The sequence below is a fragment of the Gobio gobio genome, assembly GCF_949357685.1.
Source record: "Gobio gobio genome assembly, chromosome: 14".
Lineage (NCBI taxonomy): Eukaryota > Metazoa > Chordata > Actinopteri > Cypriniformes > Gobionidae > Gobio > Gobio gobio.
Genome location: NC_137107.1, coordinates 27,135,104 through 27,157,765, shown reverse-complemented (window position 1 = coordinate 27,157,765; position 22,662 = coordinate 27,135,104). Strand labels below are relative to the sequence as shown.

At 37.5% G+C, this 22,662-nt stretch overlaps 1 protein-coding gene across 1 annotated transcript in view; it reads right to left on the bottom strand.

The window, feature by feature from the left end:
- Positions 1 to 1,280: 1,280 nt before the first annotated feature.
- igsf9bb (immunoglobulin superfamily, member 9Bb) overlaps positions 1,281 to 22,662 on the bottom strand; it is a 127,358-nt gene continuing 105,976 nt past the window's right edge. The window contains exons 17-21 of the mRNA XM_079835525.1: positions 21,452 to 21,497; positions 14,642 to 14,728; positions 7,669 to 9,309; positions 4,516 to 4,643; positions 1,281 to 3,098 (exon numbers count right to left, since the gene is read on the bottom strand). Of these exons, the coding sequence (XP_079691651.1) occupies positions 2,884 to 3,098; positions 4,516 to 4,643; positions 7,669 to 9,309; positions 14,642 to 14,728; positions 21,452 to 21,497 (2,117 nt within the window). The 3' untranslated portion in view covers positions 1,281 to 2,883. The remainder of the gene's footprint in view (positions 3,099 to 4,515; positions 4,644 to 7,668; positions 9,310 to 14,641; positions 14,729 to 21,451; positions 21,498 to 22,662) is intronic.

Below are 22,662 nucleotides of genomic sequence, written 5' to 3'. Positions count from 1 at the left end.
TTAGCATATACTTTAGGTTATTAGTTTATTTCTAGTCGGAGGGACTGTCACTCATGTCAGAAAGTTAGTAACTTTAGTAAATGATGGATCAGCGCCGACTCAAGACACAAACCGTTTAGAACGATTCAGTCCGATTTGGTGAACTGGTTCGATTCTCTGGGCGGAAGAAAGGGAGGTAACCGTTCCTGTTATGACGTCATAACAGGAAAATTCAAGATCAGCTCGTTTGGACTGTCATTTTCTCAAAGGCAGAGAAAGACAGCCAGAACTCGGTTTACACCAATCAAAATTTCTAGCCACTTGGGGACAATATTCAGGCTAGGGGAACTCATATTAATGTTGAAAAACCTCATAAAATGAACATTTCATGCCATGGGACCATTAAGTGAAATTCCCAATCGCACAGATTCCCATTGAAATGACTGCGTTTTGCCCTGCACAAACTAGAATAACACTAAATATGAGTGTGATTAAAAGTGACTACTGTGTGAGCAATGCATAATCGCTACACTGTTGATAATGGTCCCTTTTTGCTCATGAAATTGTGTCGAAACTTTGTTAATGCGACCACCCTTAAAAGCAGCAGCCATTGTCTGATGGAAGATCACATTAATGATATAATATTAACAGAGTTCAGTCTGAAGACTTTTGATAGCACCTTACCTAGGCTGAGAAAATGCCTATAATGTGGTGATTGGCCATTGGGAGGGGCTTAGCCATGAACCACGCCCCCATAACCCCTTTAGCCTGCGATTTGGAGGTCAAGGGTTAGCCTTCACTTGCTTTTCGATTTAAAATCATTTCCCAGGCTGAATAAACAGTACAATGTTCAGCCGTTTGTTGCATTTGTAGACATTTTTCAAATGTACAAGCTGACTGCACATCTGTACAAGTGATAAGACACAGAATATGCCACCTCTCGTCTGACGGCCATTATATCCCCCTTTGACAATGGCTAGCACGCTAAAATATACATTTGCCCAGGTATGTCTGTTCAGACAGTGAAAATACACGTCTTTCTGTAGAAAAGAAGCACCGTTGGATGATAAAAACACAATAAAAACCTTTGGCCGCTGGGAATAGCCCACTCATCTCAAAGAGATTTTCCCCCAAAGGGTCTTCTCAGAGGAGAGAGACAGGCGCTGGGTTTCTGGTTTAACCAAAGAATCAAACAAACAAAACAAAAAAAAGGCTCGATAACGGCCTACAAAGGCAGTAGATTCTCTTTTTTTGTCATTTAAACAGAAAAACCCTAGCAAACACAAAAGGAACAAGCATTTAGGAGCCCTATTAAGGCTGACGTATGCCTTTTTTAATGTAAGGGGGCATCGCATGTTGATGACAAAAAATACTATAGTATATTATGGCACAAAATCCTATCCTCCTCACAGTACAGTACACTTTATAGTCTTATTGGTTAAGGAAGCTGTAGTATTTTTGGCATTACTATAGTACTTTCCAAATATAGCTTGATAACCAAGAGAAGTGAGGTTGGTGTAAACTAAAAATGTCACTCACAGTAGTCGCCAAGGTTTTGCTTCAGTGCTTCAAGTTTGTGTTCAAACTTGATGTAGCAGCTTCTGTAAGTACTCGTATGTTTATCAAAAATTGCATTGGAATAAAATGTTCCCTTATTCAAGTGGTTGCCCTTGCAATCCAAGCCTGCGTCTCTGCCTGTACTGTCTCTTTAACAGATGTTGTGCTTTGTAAAAAAGTGTTTCCATTTTTCTCCTCAAATATGGAGTATTAGTGTTAGTATGTGAGTGAGTAGAGACACTAACAAGACCTTAAATGCACACATAATATGTCTAATAACATCGCCATAGTGCCTTTAAAAATTTGAAACATTACTTTGCTAATATACGTTACAAATTCATATGCTATAGTTCAAAAGTTTAGGGTCAGTAAGACTTAAAAAAAAAGAAAAGAAAGTAAAGCTTTTATTAAGGATGCATTACATTGATCAAAAGTGACAGTAAAGACATTTATAAAGTTACAAAATGCTGTTCTTTTGAACTTTCCATTTATAAAAGAATCCTGAAAAAATGTATCACGGTGTCCACAAAGATATTACACAGCACAACTGTTTTTAACATAGATAATATTAAGAAATGTTTCTTGAGCAGCAAATCAGCATATCAGAATGATTTCTGAAGGATCACGTCACGTGACACTGAAGACTGGAGTAATGATGCTGAAAATTCCGCTTTGCCATCACAGGAATAAATTATATATATCAAATATTCTACAACGATGATAATTCAAATAATTTTTAAATGTAATAATATTTCACAATATTGCTGTTTTTACTATATTGTGATCAAATAAATGCAGCCTTGGTGAGCATGAGACTTTTTTCAAAAACCCCAAACTTTTGAACAGTAGTGTACATTTCACTTTACATGAACGGTTTGCTAATATGTTCTAAATTTGCACCACACGAATACTCTGATATTCTGAAAATACAAGCATATTCTGATGGCTAACTACTACTGTGTTTGTCAGTATAGCAGTACTGAGGTTTGGTTTGTGGTTTTGAGCTATACCTGTGAGAACCCTGCGGTGTATTGCAAGATATGGTTGAGACTATTGGCAGAGAAAAATAGAAGCTTGACAGCTGTCCTCTTGTCTGACTCACTGTCTGATAAGAGTCACTAAATCCCAAAGAGAAGATATTTTTGATCGATCTTTCTGAATTTGAGATAAATGAACTGGAGCAAAACCTTGGAACACAAGCATTCTCTTGTGATACATTAAGTGTAACGGAACAGAGAAGAGGAGTAAACCATTGGAGTCGGTGTGGACGTGAAGACGTTGGCTGGCTGAGCGAAGGTGGAAGGAGCTCAGAGTTTGGGGACAGTGTGGCCTGTAATCTCTGGGACTTCAGAGGAGAGTGGCGTGGTCTGGGTCTGCTGTGTCCATGCTAGCCAAAATGGCTTTCTGGTCTTCTCGGGGCGGGCGACGGTACAGCAGAGCGGAGAAGCGGGCGTACGGGTCCTGGCGAGTCAACTTTTTCTTCTTCTTGCGGAGGTAGAGAGCTTCTTCTGGCTGGAGGACCTGAGAGGTGTGGGGCTGCTGGGTCTGAGAGGGGGTCACACCTGTATTGAGAGCAAGACAGATGAGCACAGATCACAGATATCAAAATATCAGGTCTCTCTGACTGGTCATAGCGCCATCTAGATGTCATATGCCCTAAAATGTGTCTCATCGCACCGTTGTAGTTCATCTCTCAATTCATAACTGAAACCTGTGCTACTTTCATGTCTCTCATTTAACACCACGGACTTTCTCACTTCTGTTTTATACAAATGCAACTGGTGCCATATTGCATCATGGTTAAAATGACAAGAAGATTTAAGTTTTAGAGTTTAGAGTTTGTCTTGTTGCTAGGCCAGTTGTGTTATACATAGTAATAAAACTATTTTTTTTTATTTAATTTTTAGGACTATTTTAATCTTTAAGAAGATTTAAGATAATGTTCAAAATGTAGTGTTTAAAATGTCGTGGTCAGTACGATTTTTGAAAGAAGTCTCTTACGCTCACCAAAGCTGCATTTATTTGATCAGAAATTTAGTTAAACATTAATATTGTGACATATTATTGCAATTTAAAATACTTGTTTTCTATTTTAATTTATTTTAAAATAATAATTACTTCTGTGATGGCAAAGCTGAATTGTCAGCATCATTACTCCAGTCTTCAGTGTCACATGATCCTTCTGATATCATTCTAAAAGGCTGATTTGATGCTCAAGAAATATGTTGAAAACAGTTACAAATATTTTTGTGGAAATGTGATTCAATTTATTTCAGGATTCTTTGATAAATATAAAGTTCAAAAGAACATTTATTTGAAATAGAATTTTTGTAACATTATAAATGTCTTTACTGTCACCTTTAATCAATTTAATTGATCCTTGTTGAATAGTATTAATAATAAATAAAAAAAAATCGTACTGACCCCAAACTTTTGAACAGTATCAAAAAATATCAATGATTAAAGGATATGCGTCTAATCTATAATATTTTGAGGCAAATTCATCTGTCACTTAGTAGAGGCAAAAACAGGCAGATGCCTACATGGACAGGCTGCATCAAATTCCATTATTCATGAACAACATTACGCAAAGTTGAAGAAAATACAGCTCAAATTTGATTTGCTTGCTATTACGATAAACATGTATTTGTTGGCTGCGGGAAATATAATTGTTTGATGTCGCTACTTGAAGATAATGTGAAATCTGGGTCCTGAAGCGGAACCAGTTGACATCATTTTAAGGCATCATATGCCATTGATGCCTTAAATGCATGCCACTGACATGATGGCTGTACCAAAAGGACCCAAGCGACCTAAATCAGTCACGTACGATGTTCCATTTTAGTTATTTTCATAGAAGGCTGTATGCAACAAAAAACGAACTAAGTTTTGTAACAGATATTATGTTTGTGAGAAAATGCACATGATATTTTGTATATTAGGCTTGTGAATTACAGGAGCTTTTGACTTGTTCCTCACCTGTCTTTCGTCTGGTCTTGGAATTGTTGTTGTTGATGCCAACTTTCTTGACTTTTTTCACTCGTTGATATCTCAGTGCTTCTATCCTCTCAGACCCTGCAGAGCCACTTGGTGCACCTCGACGTTTTCTGTACAGAGAGCAAAGAGAGGCAAAGCCGTCACACGGGGGACTGGTAATGCGGTGGCTCGCCATTTATATTAAACTGGTCATAATAGTGACCACATGGCCTTGCTCAAGTTGATGTTGTTAGTGCAGGCCTACAAGCAACTCAGATTACCCATGAATCTCTTGCACTCAAATGATCTGGTCCAGGCATGGTCCATTTAGCATGATAAGTTTGATGCAAAACGTTTATTTGAGTGGAAAGAGAGGTATACTTAAGAGTTTTTTTTTTTAGGTAGGCCTATTTCCTGCCCAAAATTACATTTGTAACTCTTTTGAACGGCAAGTTTTCATCAACTAGAGATCCAATCAACATTTAAACAGAAAAAAAAGTGTCAAATTTATACAACAGGAAGGCAAAATGTAAATATTTTATCTTATATTATTAGGAAATGAAATTTGTTTTAAAATGTATACAGTACCTCAATATGGCAACATTATGTATGTATCTGTTTAAAGAGAAATTTAGAGAAATCATGACATAGATTGGGGTAATTCCAATGGATTAACATACTTAAATACATATTAGAATAATACTAAAGAGGTAAAGTACTTTAAAAAATGTACAAAAAAAACATTTCTATACAAAAAGCTTTACAAATCCATTCTCAGACAGTTAAGTTTGTACAGTCTTCCCATCCAAATACAGTATGGAGGCACTTAAACCGGCAGCCCGCATACTCTGCCCCACACACACGCTCGCACACACAGCTCTCACGAGGCACAATAAAATAACAGAAATAGCATTATAGAGGGGCCGTCCTTCTGCTGAGGCTGCCGAGAGAAATTAAAGGCCATTAGTAGAGGGGGAAAATCACAGCTCAGCGACAAAGCATTGTCAGAAATGTGCTCATAGACATGAATACTGTCTACAATGGGCTTCACCATGCTGACAGGGGGAGAGATGGCGGGAGGGGAAAATGGCTACTTGGGAACAGTCACATAATGAAAAATAAAACAAAGCACTTGGACAACAAATGTAACAAGAATTGAATCAGATATTTGTTGGTTTTTCAACTGAAGAGCAATATTTAGCAATGGCATGCATGGCATTTTGCACATGGAACAGAACTTTAAAGGGGAATACTCTGGAAAAGCACTTCATTGGGTGAAAGCCACAACTTAAAAAGGAGCATTTTCTGGTGCCAATAGTTCTTTCCCCATTGTGAAGGAAGTGCAGGAACTGTTTTGGAAGAAAACTTGCTTCACATGATTGTGAAATGTGTTCTGCAGTCCAAACAAGTGCAGTTTTACGCATACACTGCGTGTACACTAGATCAATCATGATTATGCAAACAATTTTGTGTTTAATCATACAAGGTGTTTGTACAAGGCTAATGGGTTTTAAATCACTTGAATTTGTTTCAAGCAATAAAAAGCACCTACCTGAAATGAAGTATAACATGCAACTCTTGCTTGAGACGGTCCCTAACGAATGGTCAACTTTATCCAGGTCGAGCTAAAATTCCCAGCCACTGCAAGTAGTGTTTGTTGTCATTTACTATAAACCTTAATTATTATTATTTTTTTTAAACAGAATTATTTTATAAACAGAAAGCATAACCATGAATCTCAAACATGAGGACTTTTTAAAAGGCAGCTTCTCACAAAATCAATATTCAAGCTTGTGTGTTGACATTTAATTTTTGTTGCATCTCAAGCATGAGGTTGTGTTGACCAAATGGTATGTGCTGGGTTTCCTTATCAATAACTGGGAAACATACATATGCATACTAAGACCAGAATGCATATAGGCTTCAAGACTGCAGAACTAAAATGTGTGGCTATCTGAAAATAAATATAAAAAACAAAACAAAACTTAAACTAGGTAATAAACAAAAGGAAAGCAAGACCCAAAGACTTGTATTCCCCTTTAAAGGACGAGGTGAATAAAAGCCCCACCTGCTGCCCCCCCCTTTCAGACATGGATCCAACCCTTACCTATTGCGGTGTAGAGGACCTGGTCACAACAACGCTGCCCAGATAGCTGAGATCAATCAAAAACAAAGCAGGTAAGACTCGAGGAGTCATCAAGAATGACCAAATGCCCTATTTAAGATGATGACGACATTGCAACAGATGAGAGCAGACAGTCCCTGCAACACGATTCGCCCAACAAGCCTCCCCCTGGCAGTTAGAGCTGGGGTGACCTGGGTGACAGGAGGTGGGAGAGAGGGGGGAGTGTGGAAAAGGCAACCATGCGGTCAGGTTACTTTGGAACAAGAGAGGAGCCCTGTGCCTGTTGTGCTGGACGCACCAACCTCAGCCTCCACATCATACATTCTGTCTGAGAGTCGTCCTAAAAAGCCTGGAGTTAGTCAAAACAGTGGGCTTCATTTGGACTGGGATTGGTCAATTTTATTGCACATGTGGGGTTCCTCCTGTTGGGTGAAAGGCAGGGTAAAGCATGACAGTGAATGGAAAGGCTGAGATCCTGTAGTGGTGTCCCTCTGATTCCAGGCTTTTTAGGGGCTTCGTTATTGCATTTAAAATAGACTTAAAATAGAACCTCTCCAGACACGTAGCCCTAAAAGGTCTGTCACCATGTCTGTGAAGCAAATAATTCATCAAGTCTTGACTTGGAATCTGTTACCCCACAGCCACTTTTGGTTAGTCGCTCACTTTGGTTTTAAGACAAGTGCTTTAAAGTGCTTCACAGACCTTATGAATGAAACTGGATGTCTGACATGAAAAGCAGAATTAGTGACATAGAAAACTATAGCACAACTTGCCTATGTAGAAAATGGTTTTGAATAATGCAAGGCATCTGGGGCAGTGTATCCATGAAAGCATGAGTTCTAACATTACTAAAACAAGCTTAAGGCAAGCAGAAAAAATAATTTTGCCCATGTGAGCAAACTGTAGCTTTAGTCTAAAATCAAAAGTGTGGTTATTTCTGCACTGAGACCCCTGAAAGGTCCTAGATGTTACACTTAGGCCAGATGGTACATGATTTATCAATCCACACGCTACAGGCCTAGTGCACCTACCCTGAAGCTGACAACTGGGGTGGAGAGGGTTCTGATGGAAGGATCTCCTCCTCAGTCCTCCTCTGGGTTGGCATCTGCCCAAAAAAGTTGCTGCTTTCTACAGGAGGTGAAGGGGACTGTGACGGATAGCTTGCTGAGGTGGCAAATGCCATGTGGGATCGATAGCTGGGACTTGCCCTTCGGCTACCTTGGCCTTGAGCAGGAGAGGAGGAGGGGGAGGACCTCCTAGAGAAGCTAGCTGAAGACGGAGGTTGAAGAGTGATCTCAGACATCTCAGGAGGGATTGGAGGTTGGATGACACTGGGACGTGGCCTGGGGCGCACTACAATCTCCGGTGAGCCTTCGTGAGAGCTAATAGGGCTCTGAGTTAGAGGTGAGAGGCGGGATGGTTGGAGAACAACCATGCTGGGTTCCATCCTACGGGGCTGCCTGGGGCTAAGCCTGGGTGTAAGCTCATACCATCGGGTGTCCAGGCTTCCGAATGAGCTTGGGCCAACCATGTGAGACACTGGGTCAGGGTAAGGCAATACCGGTACACCCATACCGTGGCTTGTGTGTCTTAGCTGCCCTAGACTCTGTGCCTCTTGCATAGGTAAACGCTTGGCTGGAAGGCCCTGAGGCTTGACCTTGATGGGAGACTTGCCGGGGCGGCTCTTTGGAGCCTCCAGCTGCAGGATACCAGGGTAAGGAGACACTTGAAGGGCGGAGGGCTGGCGGGAACTAGGAGGAAGAACAAGAGGGGGAGGAAGGGGAGGTTCCGGATGAAGATGCAAAGGGTGTGGAGGTGGAAAAATAAAGTGAGGTCCCTCAATGGTGGCAAAGGTGAAATCAGGTCGTTGCCAGATATCTGGAGAGCGCGAAGTGGAGGGATGCACCAAGGGAAGGGTGTAGCCAGAGACTGCATAATGCTGAATCTCTCCCTCACCGATTTCCTCGGGGATGGTGGGATGGCCGAAAGGTCCCTCCAGGTGGTAAGGAGGAGAAGACATTACTGAGCTGAGAGGGCTGGTGTCCGGCATGTAGAAGGGGGGTGGAGGCTCAGGTTCCCCTGGACTTCCCAAATAGCTGTAGAACTGGCCATGAGAAAAGGCTCGGAAGTGAGGAGCACCACGGATCTGCCCTGTAGCCTGGAGTCGACTGCTCTCCATGATAGTCATGCCTTCCAAGGGCCTCTGGAAGCGGGGACTGTAGGCTGGGGGCTGCAAGTAAGACTCCTGGCTAGAAGAAATGGGGGAGATCTGATGGGGTCTGAGTGTAGCCATCATAGGTGGCATGGGCCCCGGATCGTCATTCTCCTCATCTGACTGTCGAAATTCAGGGTACAGGTCAGACTCCTCCACAAAGGGGAAGCCCTCAATGCGCCGTGCCTTAACTGGCGTTTCCATATCTGTAGGATCCATGACAAAACGCCCATCTGGGCCACGACTGATCAATTCGATGGGTGTGGTAGCCTCCGCCTCATGCTTAGAGACGCTGTATTTCTTGCTAATTATTGCTCTCTTGGTCTTCTTGTATAAGGACAGCTCCTTCTCCTTGGCAGGACTTTGAGGAAACTTCTTAGCTCGTAAACCATCCTCTGAAGACTCTGAAGGAGGTCCTATGGAGTGGATGCTTTCTGGACTTATCTTTCCAGAAGATGACCTATAACAATGGGAAAGAAAAAGAAAGAAGAATAAATGATGAGTCATGGTCATAGTAGTTTCAGGTATAAATACGTCATAGACAACTGGACTTTGTTATAAATTTGATGATGCTTCATCACTCATCCAAAAGGCCTCATCTGTTATCTGATGGGGATAAATACCTGCGATTCAAACATACTTACAATACACCAAATTAGACCAACACACAGTGTGAAAGATTCTTCTCAAATGCACCCAAGGTACCTCATATACCAAACGTATGCATAGCACATGAAAAAAGGGTGAAAATAAAAAGCAAAAACCTAGTTTATTAGTTCAATTATACATTTGCTAGTTAGATACAAATTACAGTAAACTTTTTTAGGGACACACTAGAGCAGGGGTGGGCACTTCCAGTCCTGGAGGGCCACTGTCCTGCAGAGTTTAGCTCCAACCCTAATCAAGCACATCTGAACCAGCTAATCAATGTCTTCAGGATTACTAAAAGGCTACAGGCAGGTGAGTTTTATCAGGGTTGGAGTTAAACTCTGCAGGACAGTGGCCCTCCAGGACTGGAAGTGCCCATTCCTGCACTAGAGTGACCTAAGATGTGTTGCTCAAGGTCATAATGTGGACCCTTGGGGTCCAACCTTGTGATTTCTAGGACATGGTCCAGCATTACGATTCATCACGCCTGCGACTCCCAAATTGATAACAGGTAGCATGAAGTGAACAATAAAATCCAACAGTGCATATATACATGCACACATAAATTTGCCTATTTACTTGAATTGAAATGATCGCTATATTGATAATAATACAATGAAGTGTGAAAAACTATTCTGACATTTTTTTTTTTTTGACAGCCAGTTAACCCCTGTGTAACTTTCTGCTCTTCGGTGTTGGAATGCCAGCATTAATCAGAATTATCAGTGAAGTGGGTTGTTTACTTTAAGGTCACAATCATGGGAGCTAAATGTAACCTATGGTTTAGACTATTTACAAGTTTATCTTTTCGAGGCATCTTTATGTTACCTTACATATTAGAAACAATTAGTTATTTTCAAATCAGATTAAAAAATGATATTTAGGACAATGGTCTTGAAAACATTTACACTGTAATTTTAGGCCCCAGAAAGTTTCACCCTGAAACCTATAAGAGAAATAAAGTTAAATGAAAAATAACGCCATTTTGTGCTCCATTTGAGTTTGATTGTTGTTGTTATAATCTTCACTTTTTTTTCTGGATATATCTTGTCATAACTCATCCTTGTTAAGGCCTTATACTCTCCAGTCACCACTGTTTGAATATCATGATTAATTCAGTTTTAACACTATTGTTTCCTAAAAAAATTAATATAGTGTTTGTTTGTGTGAGTATTGTAGACAACATATCAAAATAAATATTTGAGTCTTATTAATCATAGAAGGTGACATTTTCAAAGACATTCAACTGAGAGTATTCGTGTGACCAAACAACGAGAAATAACAAGCATAGTCCAGGAAAAAAGAGAGAAAATCAGGAGATGTTAGAGCCATAATACTTTATTCAGTAACAAATGTACATGTAATGGCTGAAGCTTTGTTTTTGCTGAATCATTACAGCATACACTTTCGCTTGTAATGGCTGCGGTGACGGAGCTTGGTTTCCATGGCAACTGCCTATTGATGATCACCATTCAGGTGCAATGACGTTATGCCTGCTCCAAGCAACAATACAGTGCACTATTAAGCAGGCTTTCCCGAGCCAAGAAAGAGGGAACACACAATGCACACTTTTCAGTAAACGAAAGTCCAAACTTTTCACAATTGTTCTCACAAATGTTTAAAGGCATAATATACAATATGTTTGTTAAGAGAATGAAAAGAAAACTAAACACAGACAGATCTGATCAGATAGAGACTTGCTTGCTTATCAACAAGAATGTGCTTTTGATTTTGCAAGAGTAAATATGTTTTGGATAAAAACATTAATAAACATCAAGATTCAGAGTGTTCTAACTAATCAGCTGATCATTTCAAGTTGTTGTCCTGCTAAATGTTGTGATGAAAGATAATGACCTCATATCGCTGCTAGAAAGATGGTATGAAACCTTGGCTTGTAGAGAGACAAACAAAAGAAACCGTCTCTTTCTTTACTTTGCCTTACACACAAATGTCTCCTGGAACTTCATAATGAGTTAAAACAATCTTCAAACTGAGAATCAATATAGGAAAATTCATACAAACATATAGTTGCTATTTTTATCACACCATTCACAATCTTTATGGACTAATTAAACTGAGCATTCAACAATGATTGTCAGGCATTATAATACCACGGTTCATACTGTGTTGGCACAGAAGATCTCATTAAAAGCTCATTCTACTTCTACCATTCACTGTAAAAGCTTTTCCAAATAACTACACAAAGTGCATAAGCTTCACAATATACCAAGATTGTGCAATGTTTACCATTTATATAAGTTAAATCCGCTAACAAAACAATAAATAACACACAAAAAGCTATTTGAACACAGGAACACCAGCTGCTGCACGTTAACCTCTGGTGTGCAAGGGTGTGTTGGTGACATACAGGCAGTGGTTCAGATGCTTGGGAGGGAGAAATCTGAAACAAACATTATTGGGGTGAATAAGACACATGAAATAGAGTTCAAGCCACCCTTGGCAGCCTGTGGGCTTATGTGTGCACCATTATTTAAACTACACTGTCAATTTTGTATGTGTGGAATCATAAAAGTTGCTTGACAGACAGACAGACAGACAGACAGACAAACAAACAGATAGAAAGACAGACAGACAATGATAGACAGACAGACAATGATAGACAGACAGATGATGATAGATAGATAGATAGATAGATAGATAGATAGATAGATAGATAGATAGATAGATAGATAGATAGATAGATAGATAGATAGATAGATAGATAGATAGATAGATAGATAGATAGATAGATAGATAGATAGATAGATAGATAGATAGATAGATAGATAGATAGATAGATAGATAGATAGATAGATAGATAGACGATGACTGATAGACAGACAGATAGATAGATGGACGATGACTGATAGACAGACAGATAGAGATAGATAGATAGACAGACAGACAGACAGACAGACAGACAGACAGACAGACAGACAGACAGACAGACAGACGATGACTGACAGACAGATAGATAGACGATGACTGACAGACAGACAGACAGATAGATGGACGGACGATGACTGACAGACAGATATAGATAGATAGACAGACAGACAGACAGATGATGACTGACAGACAGACAGATAGACGATGACTGACAGACAGACAGACAGACAGATAGATAGATAGATAGATAGACAGACAGATGATGACTGACATACAGATAGATAGATAGACGATGACTGACAGACAGACAGACAGACAGACAGACAGACAGATAGATGGATAGATAGATGATTATTAGATTTGATTCAGTGTATACAATTTTTGTGAGAAATTTTGATAAAAAGCTAAATAATCCGCTTGCTTGCTTAATTATGTATAAAAGAGAGTGTTCTAAAAAGCTTTCATGACCAACTTGACCGAGTTCTGTGAAGAGGATTCCACAGCTCTTAATGCACTGGCTCATTATCAAATTAAAGGTGCCATGTCGCCCTCTGCAGGACACATTAAAATCGATGCTTTAATCAAATTAAAGGTGCACTCCAGGTTATTTTGAACCTAAAATCTATAAGGACTGCATGTTTGGTACTATCAAACAATTTTGAATCCCTCAATTTATAAATTGAACAGGTTAATATACACAATGGAAGCCTAGTACATTCTAAAAGAAATTGGTGCTATGTAGGTGCTAAAAGTGGTTCTTTGCCTCGTAGTCATAGGGGAACCACTTTAAGTGCTGTATAGCACCAAATCTTGGTGCTTCAGTGGTTCTTCAGTGGTTTTTCACCGGTTCTTTGGGATGACTGAGGTGCTGTATAGCACCGCTACCATATACAGAACCTGTTAAGATATGGTGCTACATAGCACCAGAAGTGGTTCCATGATTACTTTTAGTGCCATATAGCACCATTTTTTTTTAAATGAGGTCTAAGAGCTTGTCCACTTTCGACAACTTCCAGAGGTAGTCGAAAAAGAATTAGACCGGATTGCTTTCATGGTGTAGACCAGGGGTCTCCAAACTCGGTCCTGGAGGGCCACTGCTAACACCAAAAAGCAGAAAGTTACACGGGGTCAACTGGTTATCTAAAAAAAAAAATTCAAATGTCAGAATAGTTTTTCACACTTCATTGTATTATTATCAATGATAGCGATCTTTTCAATTCAACTAAATAAGCAAATTTATATGTGGCCGAGTTTGGAGACCCCTGGTGTAGACGCTCATTTGGTCGAATGCGTTCAAACTCAGTGGCGAGGCTACATAAGGGACACAAAATACTTTTTTTGTTGGAAAGGAGAATAATAAATTCACGCATTGATTGACCCCTACTTGACAATAATCACTCAAATGCAAGAATTTAGCGGATGGGACTTTGGATTAAATTGACCAAAATGCATCTTAATACCAGGTGTAAACAAGGCCTAGTTGCATTTAGCAGATTAAAGCTGGGCGGTAATGAATGAATGAAATAATATAGTTTACATTTTGCCACTATACAAGCAATCAAGCAGTTGAGATATGCTATAGTATCGCCCTACACAAGTATACTGTACATGCGGATACTATATCATTCTATATCCAACTTTTTTTTTAAGAGCTAAGTGTTACATTTTACGATGATATAAACAATTGCACAGCCAGATTTGCTATACATAATATATACACAAATAATAATACAGTATGTGACTGTGTGATAGAATTGTAATGGGAGTGATGTAATGTAACTAGCCTACCTAGTATTTTTACATTAGTTGAGCTATGCTATGTATTTCATAACCACTTACTCCACCTAGAGAACAAGTTCCACCTCAAAATAATGATTTTAAATGTTAACAACAAACATTTTCTTGAGCATTTTCATGTTTAAAATAACACAAGCTTTACATTTCTGATTTGAAACTCTCTGGCACACCTGGCTGCTTGGCTCCCATTATAAGTGTATTAATGTAAATGTGTTTATACAAACATTATACACACTAAAACATAAATTAAGTAAAAAAAAAACTAAAAAACAGAAAGCGCCTTTAATTTCACAGGGCTAAGCGTAAACGTGTAAGTCGGGCAGGGTGTCAGAAGGCAAGTTTTGTGGGTCTCCTATGTGTATAGCGCATGGGTTCACAGCCTGCCGTGCCCAGCAGCGCACATGGGACGCATGCGACATTAGGCAGTGCACACTGCTGAACAAGGTGCAGGCACTCACAGAGGACTGGAAGGCGGAGGCCTGTAGCTGCTCCTTTCCTGGCCTTCCCAGAAGGGTTCTATGCCAGGTAGAGGGGTAAGAGGACTCCTGTGGCAGGAAACACAATAGAGACGGGAGGGACGGGGAGGGGAGGGGTCATGTTGACCATCAACGAAGCTGCTTTCCATACAACCAACATAACAGGAGAAAAGAAACAGTGACATGGAGAGATAGAAGTGAAGGAAAGAGGAAGGCAGAGCTTGAGGACAATGATAATGACCGCGGGCACTCGACTGTTCATTTATTAAATGACACTGTTAATCATCTTTCACACATTTTAAGAGGCATATGCATGCAGGGATGTTAAGGCCAGCTTAGATCCATGCAGTCTCCTTGTTTTGACATTCAGAAGTTGTTTTGTTTTTTTTGAGATTCCTGGCAAAAGCAGCTGATATACAGTGGAGTGCAAAGATATGAGACTAACTGCCTCAGTTTGCATAAAAAAAAGAAAGAATAATAAATATATATATATATTAGTGCTGGGCAATCGATTAATTGCGATTAATCGCATCCAAAAAAAAAGTTTGTGCTTACATAATATATGTGTGTGTACTGTGTATAATTATTATGTATATATAAATACACACACACATGCATGTATATATTTAAGAAAAATATGTTCAATTTTATATAAGATAAATTATATAAATGTATATACAGTATATACATTTGGATGTGAGCACTAATATAATATAATTCATAGAATAGAATAGAATATACTATACTATAGTATATTTGTTCTGTCAAATCGATTAATTGCATCCAAAATTTAAGTTTGTGTGTGCACATATACATACAATGATATATGTGTATAATTATTATTATGTATATTTGTATACACACACATGGATGTATATATTCAAGAAATATTTGCATGTATATACTACACATATATATTTATATCTTTCACATGTTTAATGTAATGCGAAATCTTTGCCCCCACTGTATAATTTTGCAAAGCACAAGCCTATTTCAAAAGAGGTACAATAACTCAAAATATATTTAGTGAAAAATTAATTCATACTTGATGCCATAACAATACTGTAGATACACAGGTGTGTTACGTAACTAAAATCATATTTAAAAAATAAATGCAGTGCTATACTTAAGCACTACCACAAACAGATATAATTATATCCCAGCATGACATGAAATAAAGTGAACAGCAATAGCAGCATGTTTTCAAATGGCACCACTATGGAGGTTATGACTGACATCATATCAGAGCTAATCCACTTAGCTTTAGCATATTGAAATATGTATGTAGGAGGATCATATAGCTACTATAAATGTAAAATCTGAGATATCGCTACTATAAATGTATGATCACAGAGGACCACTGTTACATGCTCTCTATTCATTTAAAACTCATTGTTTGCGTTTCTGAAGCATTAGAGGACATCAGAGAATGTATCAAGTAAAACAGATTATGAAAAAATAATATGAACAAATACTATGTAACTATTGAAAGTATAAATAAGAAAATCCTAGTCACCGATGTCCAATGTTATTAGCACTGGGAAGAAAGAAACAAACAACAGAGTTAATGTAAAATGGAAGCTAAGAAAAGATAAGTATGTTGCAGTGAAATAAAAATTCCGGAGAGATGGAACTCCCTGTTCTTCAGCAGCTTGTTAATATACCATGGTAAATGCTAAATAAAAATATGAAAGCATGGGAAGAGGCATATAAAAGCAGAGACAACACAGCATGCACATTTACCATGGTAATAGGTCCAGAGGTATTGTTGTTAGCCAAAGATATAAAAGAGTTCACCCAAAAATGGAAATTCTGCTATCTGGGCTTTTCATACTAACTCTGGATTATCGTGGTTTTAAAGGCAGGGTTTGACACTTGGGTTAAGCTACGTGACGCACTTGTAATTTTGAAAAGCGATTAGCGCCATTTTCAATGGTGGCTTATGAAACCCTGCTTGATGTTTAACTAATCAAACAAGCCTCAATGCTTACCTCATTAAATATTTATGTGCTTATAAGCCCTTTTATGTTTATTTTCACTGAAATATTTCTCCTCTGCCATAGCTCTCAGATCCTATTTGAGCAATTTATATATGCACATACAGTATCCATTTTGGAACCAGTTTTGGGTGAACTATCCCTTGAAGGCTTTTGATAAGAGAGGACACTTCTTCACACAATCTTCACACAATAAATTGATAGTCTGTGTGTTTGGATTATAGTAAACACACTTTTTTTTTTTAAATCCCTTTTAACACACCTATAATTCAAATCACATGTTGCACAGATGTATATCGTTTACAGAGCTTACTGGAGCATGTTTTTCTGTCTCTTTTCAGTGGCTGATTGTTGCCATGGGAACTCAAAAGCAGCAGGATCACTTTGAATCCCTCTTACTCAGTGTTTGTTTAGAAACCAACTGCTATGAGGATAAACCTGAAACCAATCCTACTTCCTTTACTGGTGTAGTAAGTGTCATCAAAACCATGAACAACAACACAAACATCAAGCAGAAATATATAAACAGAGCATTGTCTCAATCTCACTGCAAAGCATTTGTCTCAAATGGCTCATTAAAAGCCATAAAACACAAAATCAGCAACAGAAAAAAAAAAACATCAAATGGCATTAATGAACGCATGCAAGGCACCAAAGAAAACGAGTAAAGTTTCAGAGACAGTGGCATTTATGTTGAATTCAGTTCAGGCCGTTTCCTGATTCCACCCCCATTTTTCTCCCAATTTTTTTCCTGCTACTGCTCATTTCATAATCAATTAAAAAAAACTGAAAATGGCTACATGAATGACTATTTTCATTCATTTCACCCATGAGAAAAAAATTGATTAATTACAGAACATATTTGTATCAGTATTTATTTGTTTGTTTTTTTAGGTTTTGTGATACATGTGTATTCCCTTTGCACGCAACACGTCCCACATATTTTGAATTTTGTAGCCTATTAAATATTAAGTTAATGATCAATATAAGGCAATATAATGGATTATAAACTCCATATAAGGCAACAATAGGTTCCAAGAGGGCCTTAAGATGACTTAAAAGGATTTAAAATAAGAAAAAACAAGCATTATAAAAAACTAAAAACTGTTTTGGGGAATAGCTAACTACAAGTAGTGATTTTTTAAGTCCCCATAAAAAATCTAAATGTACGTTTTTTTGGCTTATAGTATGAATATATCATCTATTGGGTTATCTATAAGCTAGTGTGCTGCAAAACAATGACAAAAATCACATTTAGAAGACTCAAAACGTACAGTCTCTCACTTTCATCCAATATGGATCAATGATTTTGATGACATCACTCTGCACTTTAGCTTCTCATCAGCTTTTCTGTCCAATCACATGCTCTCTAGAATCTAAAGAGTCCCGCCCCTACATTATAAACAGACGCTGAAGCTGTGGCTGAAATCGGTCACTTGTTCACACATTTACTATTTTTTTATATGGTGAATGGCTCATAGTCCCTTATATAGGGGATAGGGAACTGTGCAGACAGTGTAAATATGCTTTCTATTGGGGCAAATGAAGTCTGGTTTTACGTTATAGTGTCATGCAAACCGGTGCTGCAAACACAGTCTGCTCCAGTCCAGAGACACGATAGCACAGAGCGGATCGACCCATTTGAATTCTGCACAGAATGCCATTTTAAAGAGATATGGAGGAGATCAGGCGGAAAAACGGTTAGACAGACTTGGCATTAGAAACAGAGCACTGACGAGTAGAAGAGATAACCCCGGTGGCGTCATGCACCAACATAACTTACACACTTTTCAAACTACACATCCTCAGGATGATTATGTTCACTGTTTTGCTTTAGTAACAATTTCATATTAAATCTAAAAGGGGAATCTATTAGACTGTGGCAGCCATAAGCTGTCAAACACGGCTTTGCCAAGTTTATTCAGTTTCTTTTTTCAAACAGTGTAGCTTTTCCAGTAGCCAACTACTTTTTCCAGCAAGAAAGCTACATTCCGTTTTGTGTTTGGACAAATCTGCAATGTATTAAAGAAACGCAGTGTATTCTTACTAGATCACAAAATAAAATTGCTTTAATCACGCCTCTTGCAGATTTACGGTTCTCTAAGGCTGTGTTTGAATTTGCCCACATTCACTATTCCCTACATTAGTCCACTAATATAGTTCACTTGAGAAAACGAGTGAGTGAATTCGACAAGTCGAGCTTTTGAATAGTATGTACTTGCTTTTTAGTAATTATTTAAAACTTAGCAAACTGGCAGCTCCAGTAGTGATATACAAATATTTATCTTGAACTCTGTCATGGAAACTATATAACTAAACAAGATAATAATCAATTTACACCTGTATAATATTACGCTGTAGCCACATTGGACCATGTGGTTTGGAAAATTGATGGATGTTAAGCATACACCAGTTGTACTCATTATTGCGGTGCATTGTGGGATTGAATGAGTGCACTCAATAATGTCCACTATGGTTTTGGACACCACTACAAATGGCTGTCCCCTTAAATAGTGTCCTATTTAAGGGTATAGGAGGCGATTTCGGACACAGCCTAAAAGATTGTCTGATAATTATGTAAAAAGCGGGTGGGTTTATATTTCACAAGAATCAACTAGCAAAGGTTAAAGTATGTAATCTATGCAAACCAAAGATAAAACGCTGTCTGCGTTGAAGACTTCAGAGCGAATCTCAGAGCTTTGACTTTGACAAACAGCTAGTTTGTGATATATATTTGAGCATTGAGTGTAGGCTAACTTACATAGTTTACAAAATAAAACAATATAGGCTATTCTTAGTAATCACTGTATTCATTACGTTATTTTAAACCTTAAAAAGTTTGCTTAAAACATTCTTCATTAACAGTTATTTGGGTAACACTTTACATTATGGTTCCCTTTGTAAAGGCTTTATAAAGGTGTTTGTTAATGACTAATAACTCATTTACAAATGTATTATAAATCATTGATAATCAGTTATAACGGCATGAATAAAAAGAGTGACTTTGCCAGATTTAGTAATTATTAGGCCTTATTCACACATATTTACCTCAATACCAGATTCCCGATTTATTTCATGATGCAGCAAAAATAGACTATCATAGTGAGACTGAAGAGTGTTGTATTTGTGGTTATCTCATTAATATCTCATGACTGCCACTTTTCTTAAAATGTTGCTTACCAGAGGTTACTGTCTTACCCATGATATCCCACAAAAAGCTCATGATACCTATACACAGCAGTGTATAAAACTGATTTTTTTGTTTATCAAGATGAAATTATCAAACTTTATTTTGGAAAAAAAAAAAAACACAAGAGCACAACGATAACTTATTAATATTAATAATGAACATTTTAATTCCAATATGAGTTAATTGTGAACCATAACGTAGTGTGGACACTTGCGAACCATGTATCAATGAGTTACAAACATGTATAACCTGTGAAAGTGAACCTTAATGTAAAGTGGTAACCTGTGAACCTGTTCACTTCAGGAATCTGGTTTTGAGTTAAATAAGTGTTAATAAATACATTTATTAAGTATTTGTAACATGCAAGTTAAAAATGGCTCACTATTTGGCAGGTATTGTGTTAAAGTCACCCTTTTTATTCATGCAGTTATAACTGCTTATTAACGCATTTGTGTTGCATTAGTCATTAACAAACACCTTTATAAACCCTTTACAAAGGGAACCTTAATGTAAAGTGTTACCGTTATTTGTAATATACAATGTCATTGTAAAAAAAAAAGTAGATTCAATATAGCTAGCGACTTTTTGTATGAGGTAAATGAGCTAGCCTAATTTTTAAAGTGTGATTTCAAGAGCTGGAAAAGTCATGTAAATGAATAAAATCTTTAAGGTGCAGTGTGTAAATTTTACTGGCATCTAGTGGTGAGGTTGTGAATTGCAATCGTCCACCGCTCACCCCTCCCTACGGCTACGGTGGCCGACACAGGACAAAAATGTCTTCGTCGGAGAGAGCAGAGAGTGACTAGCACTCTGTAGAGAAGTTTGTCTACTATAGGGCTACTATAGAAACATGACAGGGCAAAATGTCTGTACTTCACTGTAAGGGGGACCCACGGTGTATGTAGATAGAAATGGCTCATTCTAAGATAATTACATAACGGTTCATTATGTAAGGTTTTATAGACCACTGAAAACATAGTTGTATATTATATTGCATTTCTGTTAATATATCCTCATAAATACTACACACTGCACCTTTAAAACTCCATGGGCATTTTATAATGAATATAGTTTTTACAAGTTTTGCCAAGACCAAAAAAAAATTATATATATATATATATATATATATATATATATATATATATATATATATATATATATATATATATATATATATATATATATATATATATATATATATATATATATATATATATATATATATATATATATATATATATAGGGTAGAAATCCTTATTTTTAATCATTATCCAGTGAATCACAAACGACTAAATTTTTTGGTGGACAATGGATTCTAAAAGGTTGAGAACCACTGATCTAAAGTGCAAATTAAGGCAAACGCATGAGAGAACTATTTAGCATTCCAGACTAATGGAAAAATGAAGAAATGAACTTAGGCCGTCCAGTCTATGAACACACTACATCCATGAATTACCGGCCTATCACTGAGGGGAAATTAATGGGTCTTCTAATAGGATCTTTAAGCGAGAGGGCGTGCCTTTTGGATGCCTTGATTTATGAAGCACACACCACTCTCATTCTGAATGAACTGTGGTACGAGTGGAGAAGGAGGAAGTTACTTACGGAGTCTCCACGCTCTTTCTGCAGTGTGTTATAGACAGAGGGGGATCTGTCAAAGAGAAAACCAGAAAGAAAGAAAGCGATTAGAGATTTCACACGCATAAAAAGACTCATTTCCTGATGAAAAGCATCCTGAGAGCTTGTTGGGAGTTCTGCTGCATCATTTGTGCGATAGTGGCAATTACCTGTTATTTAAACCTCTTCATACTGTAAGAGAACAAGATAGTGGGGATGTCTTGAATGTTAAATAAATGGAATGTTTTTCAGTTTTTATCCAAAATTGCTTTAGACAAAAAAATTTCCCAGTCTTATTGCATTAAAGTCTTAAGTGGTGACACTTTAGAATAGTCTGTCATTAATAGGTAACTATGCAGGACTAATGAGTAGTACTACATTAACACTACAGCTACTACTATTAACTAATATAGAAACAAGCTTAACTAATCAGTAAGTAATATTTAGGAGATAGTTCCTTGTTAAGTAATCAATAATTACTGAATGAGATTAGCCTCATTAATAACTATTTACTAACTGACAAATTATAAAGAACATGTTTGTGTGTCTGAGACGTAATCAATCATCTTTTTTACTCTGAATAAAGTCATAAAATGCTTCACTAATTACTCAAGTGTTTCCTAGTCACTATGCAGGAACTACTAGTTATCTGGACCATTATTTTAAAGTGAAAAATATGTTTTTCACTATAAAATAATGGTCCAGATCTCTAGTAGTCCTTGAAGAGTGACTATGTACTAGAGTAATTAGTGATGCATTTTATGACTTTATTCAGAGTAAAGAAGGACAATCTTCAAGAACTACTAGTGATCTGGACCATTATTTTAAAGTGAAAAACATATTTTTTCACTTTAAAATAATCGGCCAGGTCACTAGTAGTTCCTGCATAGTGACTAGGGCTGCCACTAACGGCTATTTTTATATCGATTAATCTATTGACTAATTTATCGATTAATCTATCAACTAATTTATCACAATAATTTTCAACAATTTTACTTAAAAACATTTAATTTAACTTGCAACGTTGGCCTTTAGTAGTGTACTATAAAAAAGTATAAATGTAAACAAGCCCAGGGTACAAATTTGTAAACCAACATAACAAAAAAAGAGAATATCAGCAAATACTTTTTATATAGAATAGTGTTATCATGAAACCAAAATTATGACTTTGATACGATACCAGACTAAAATACCTCAAT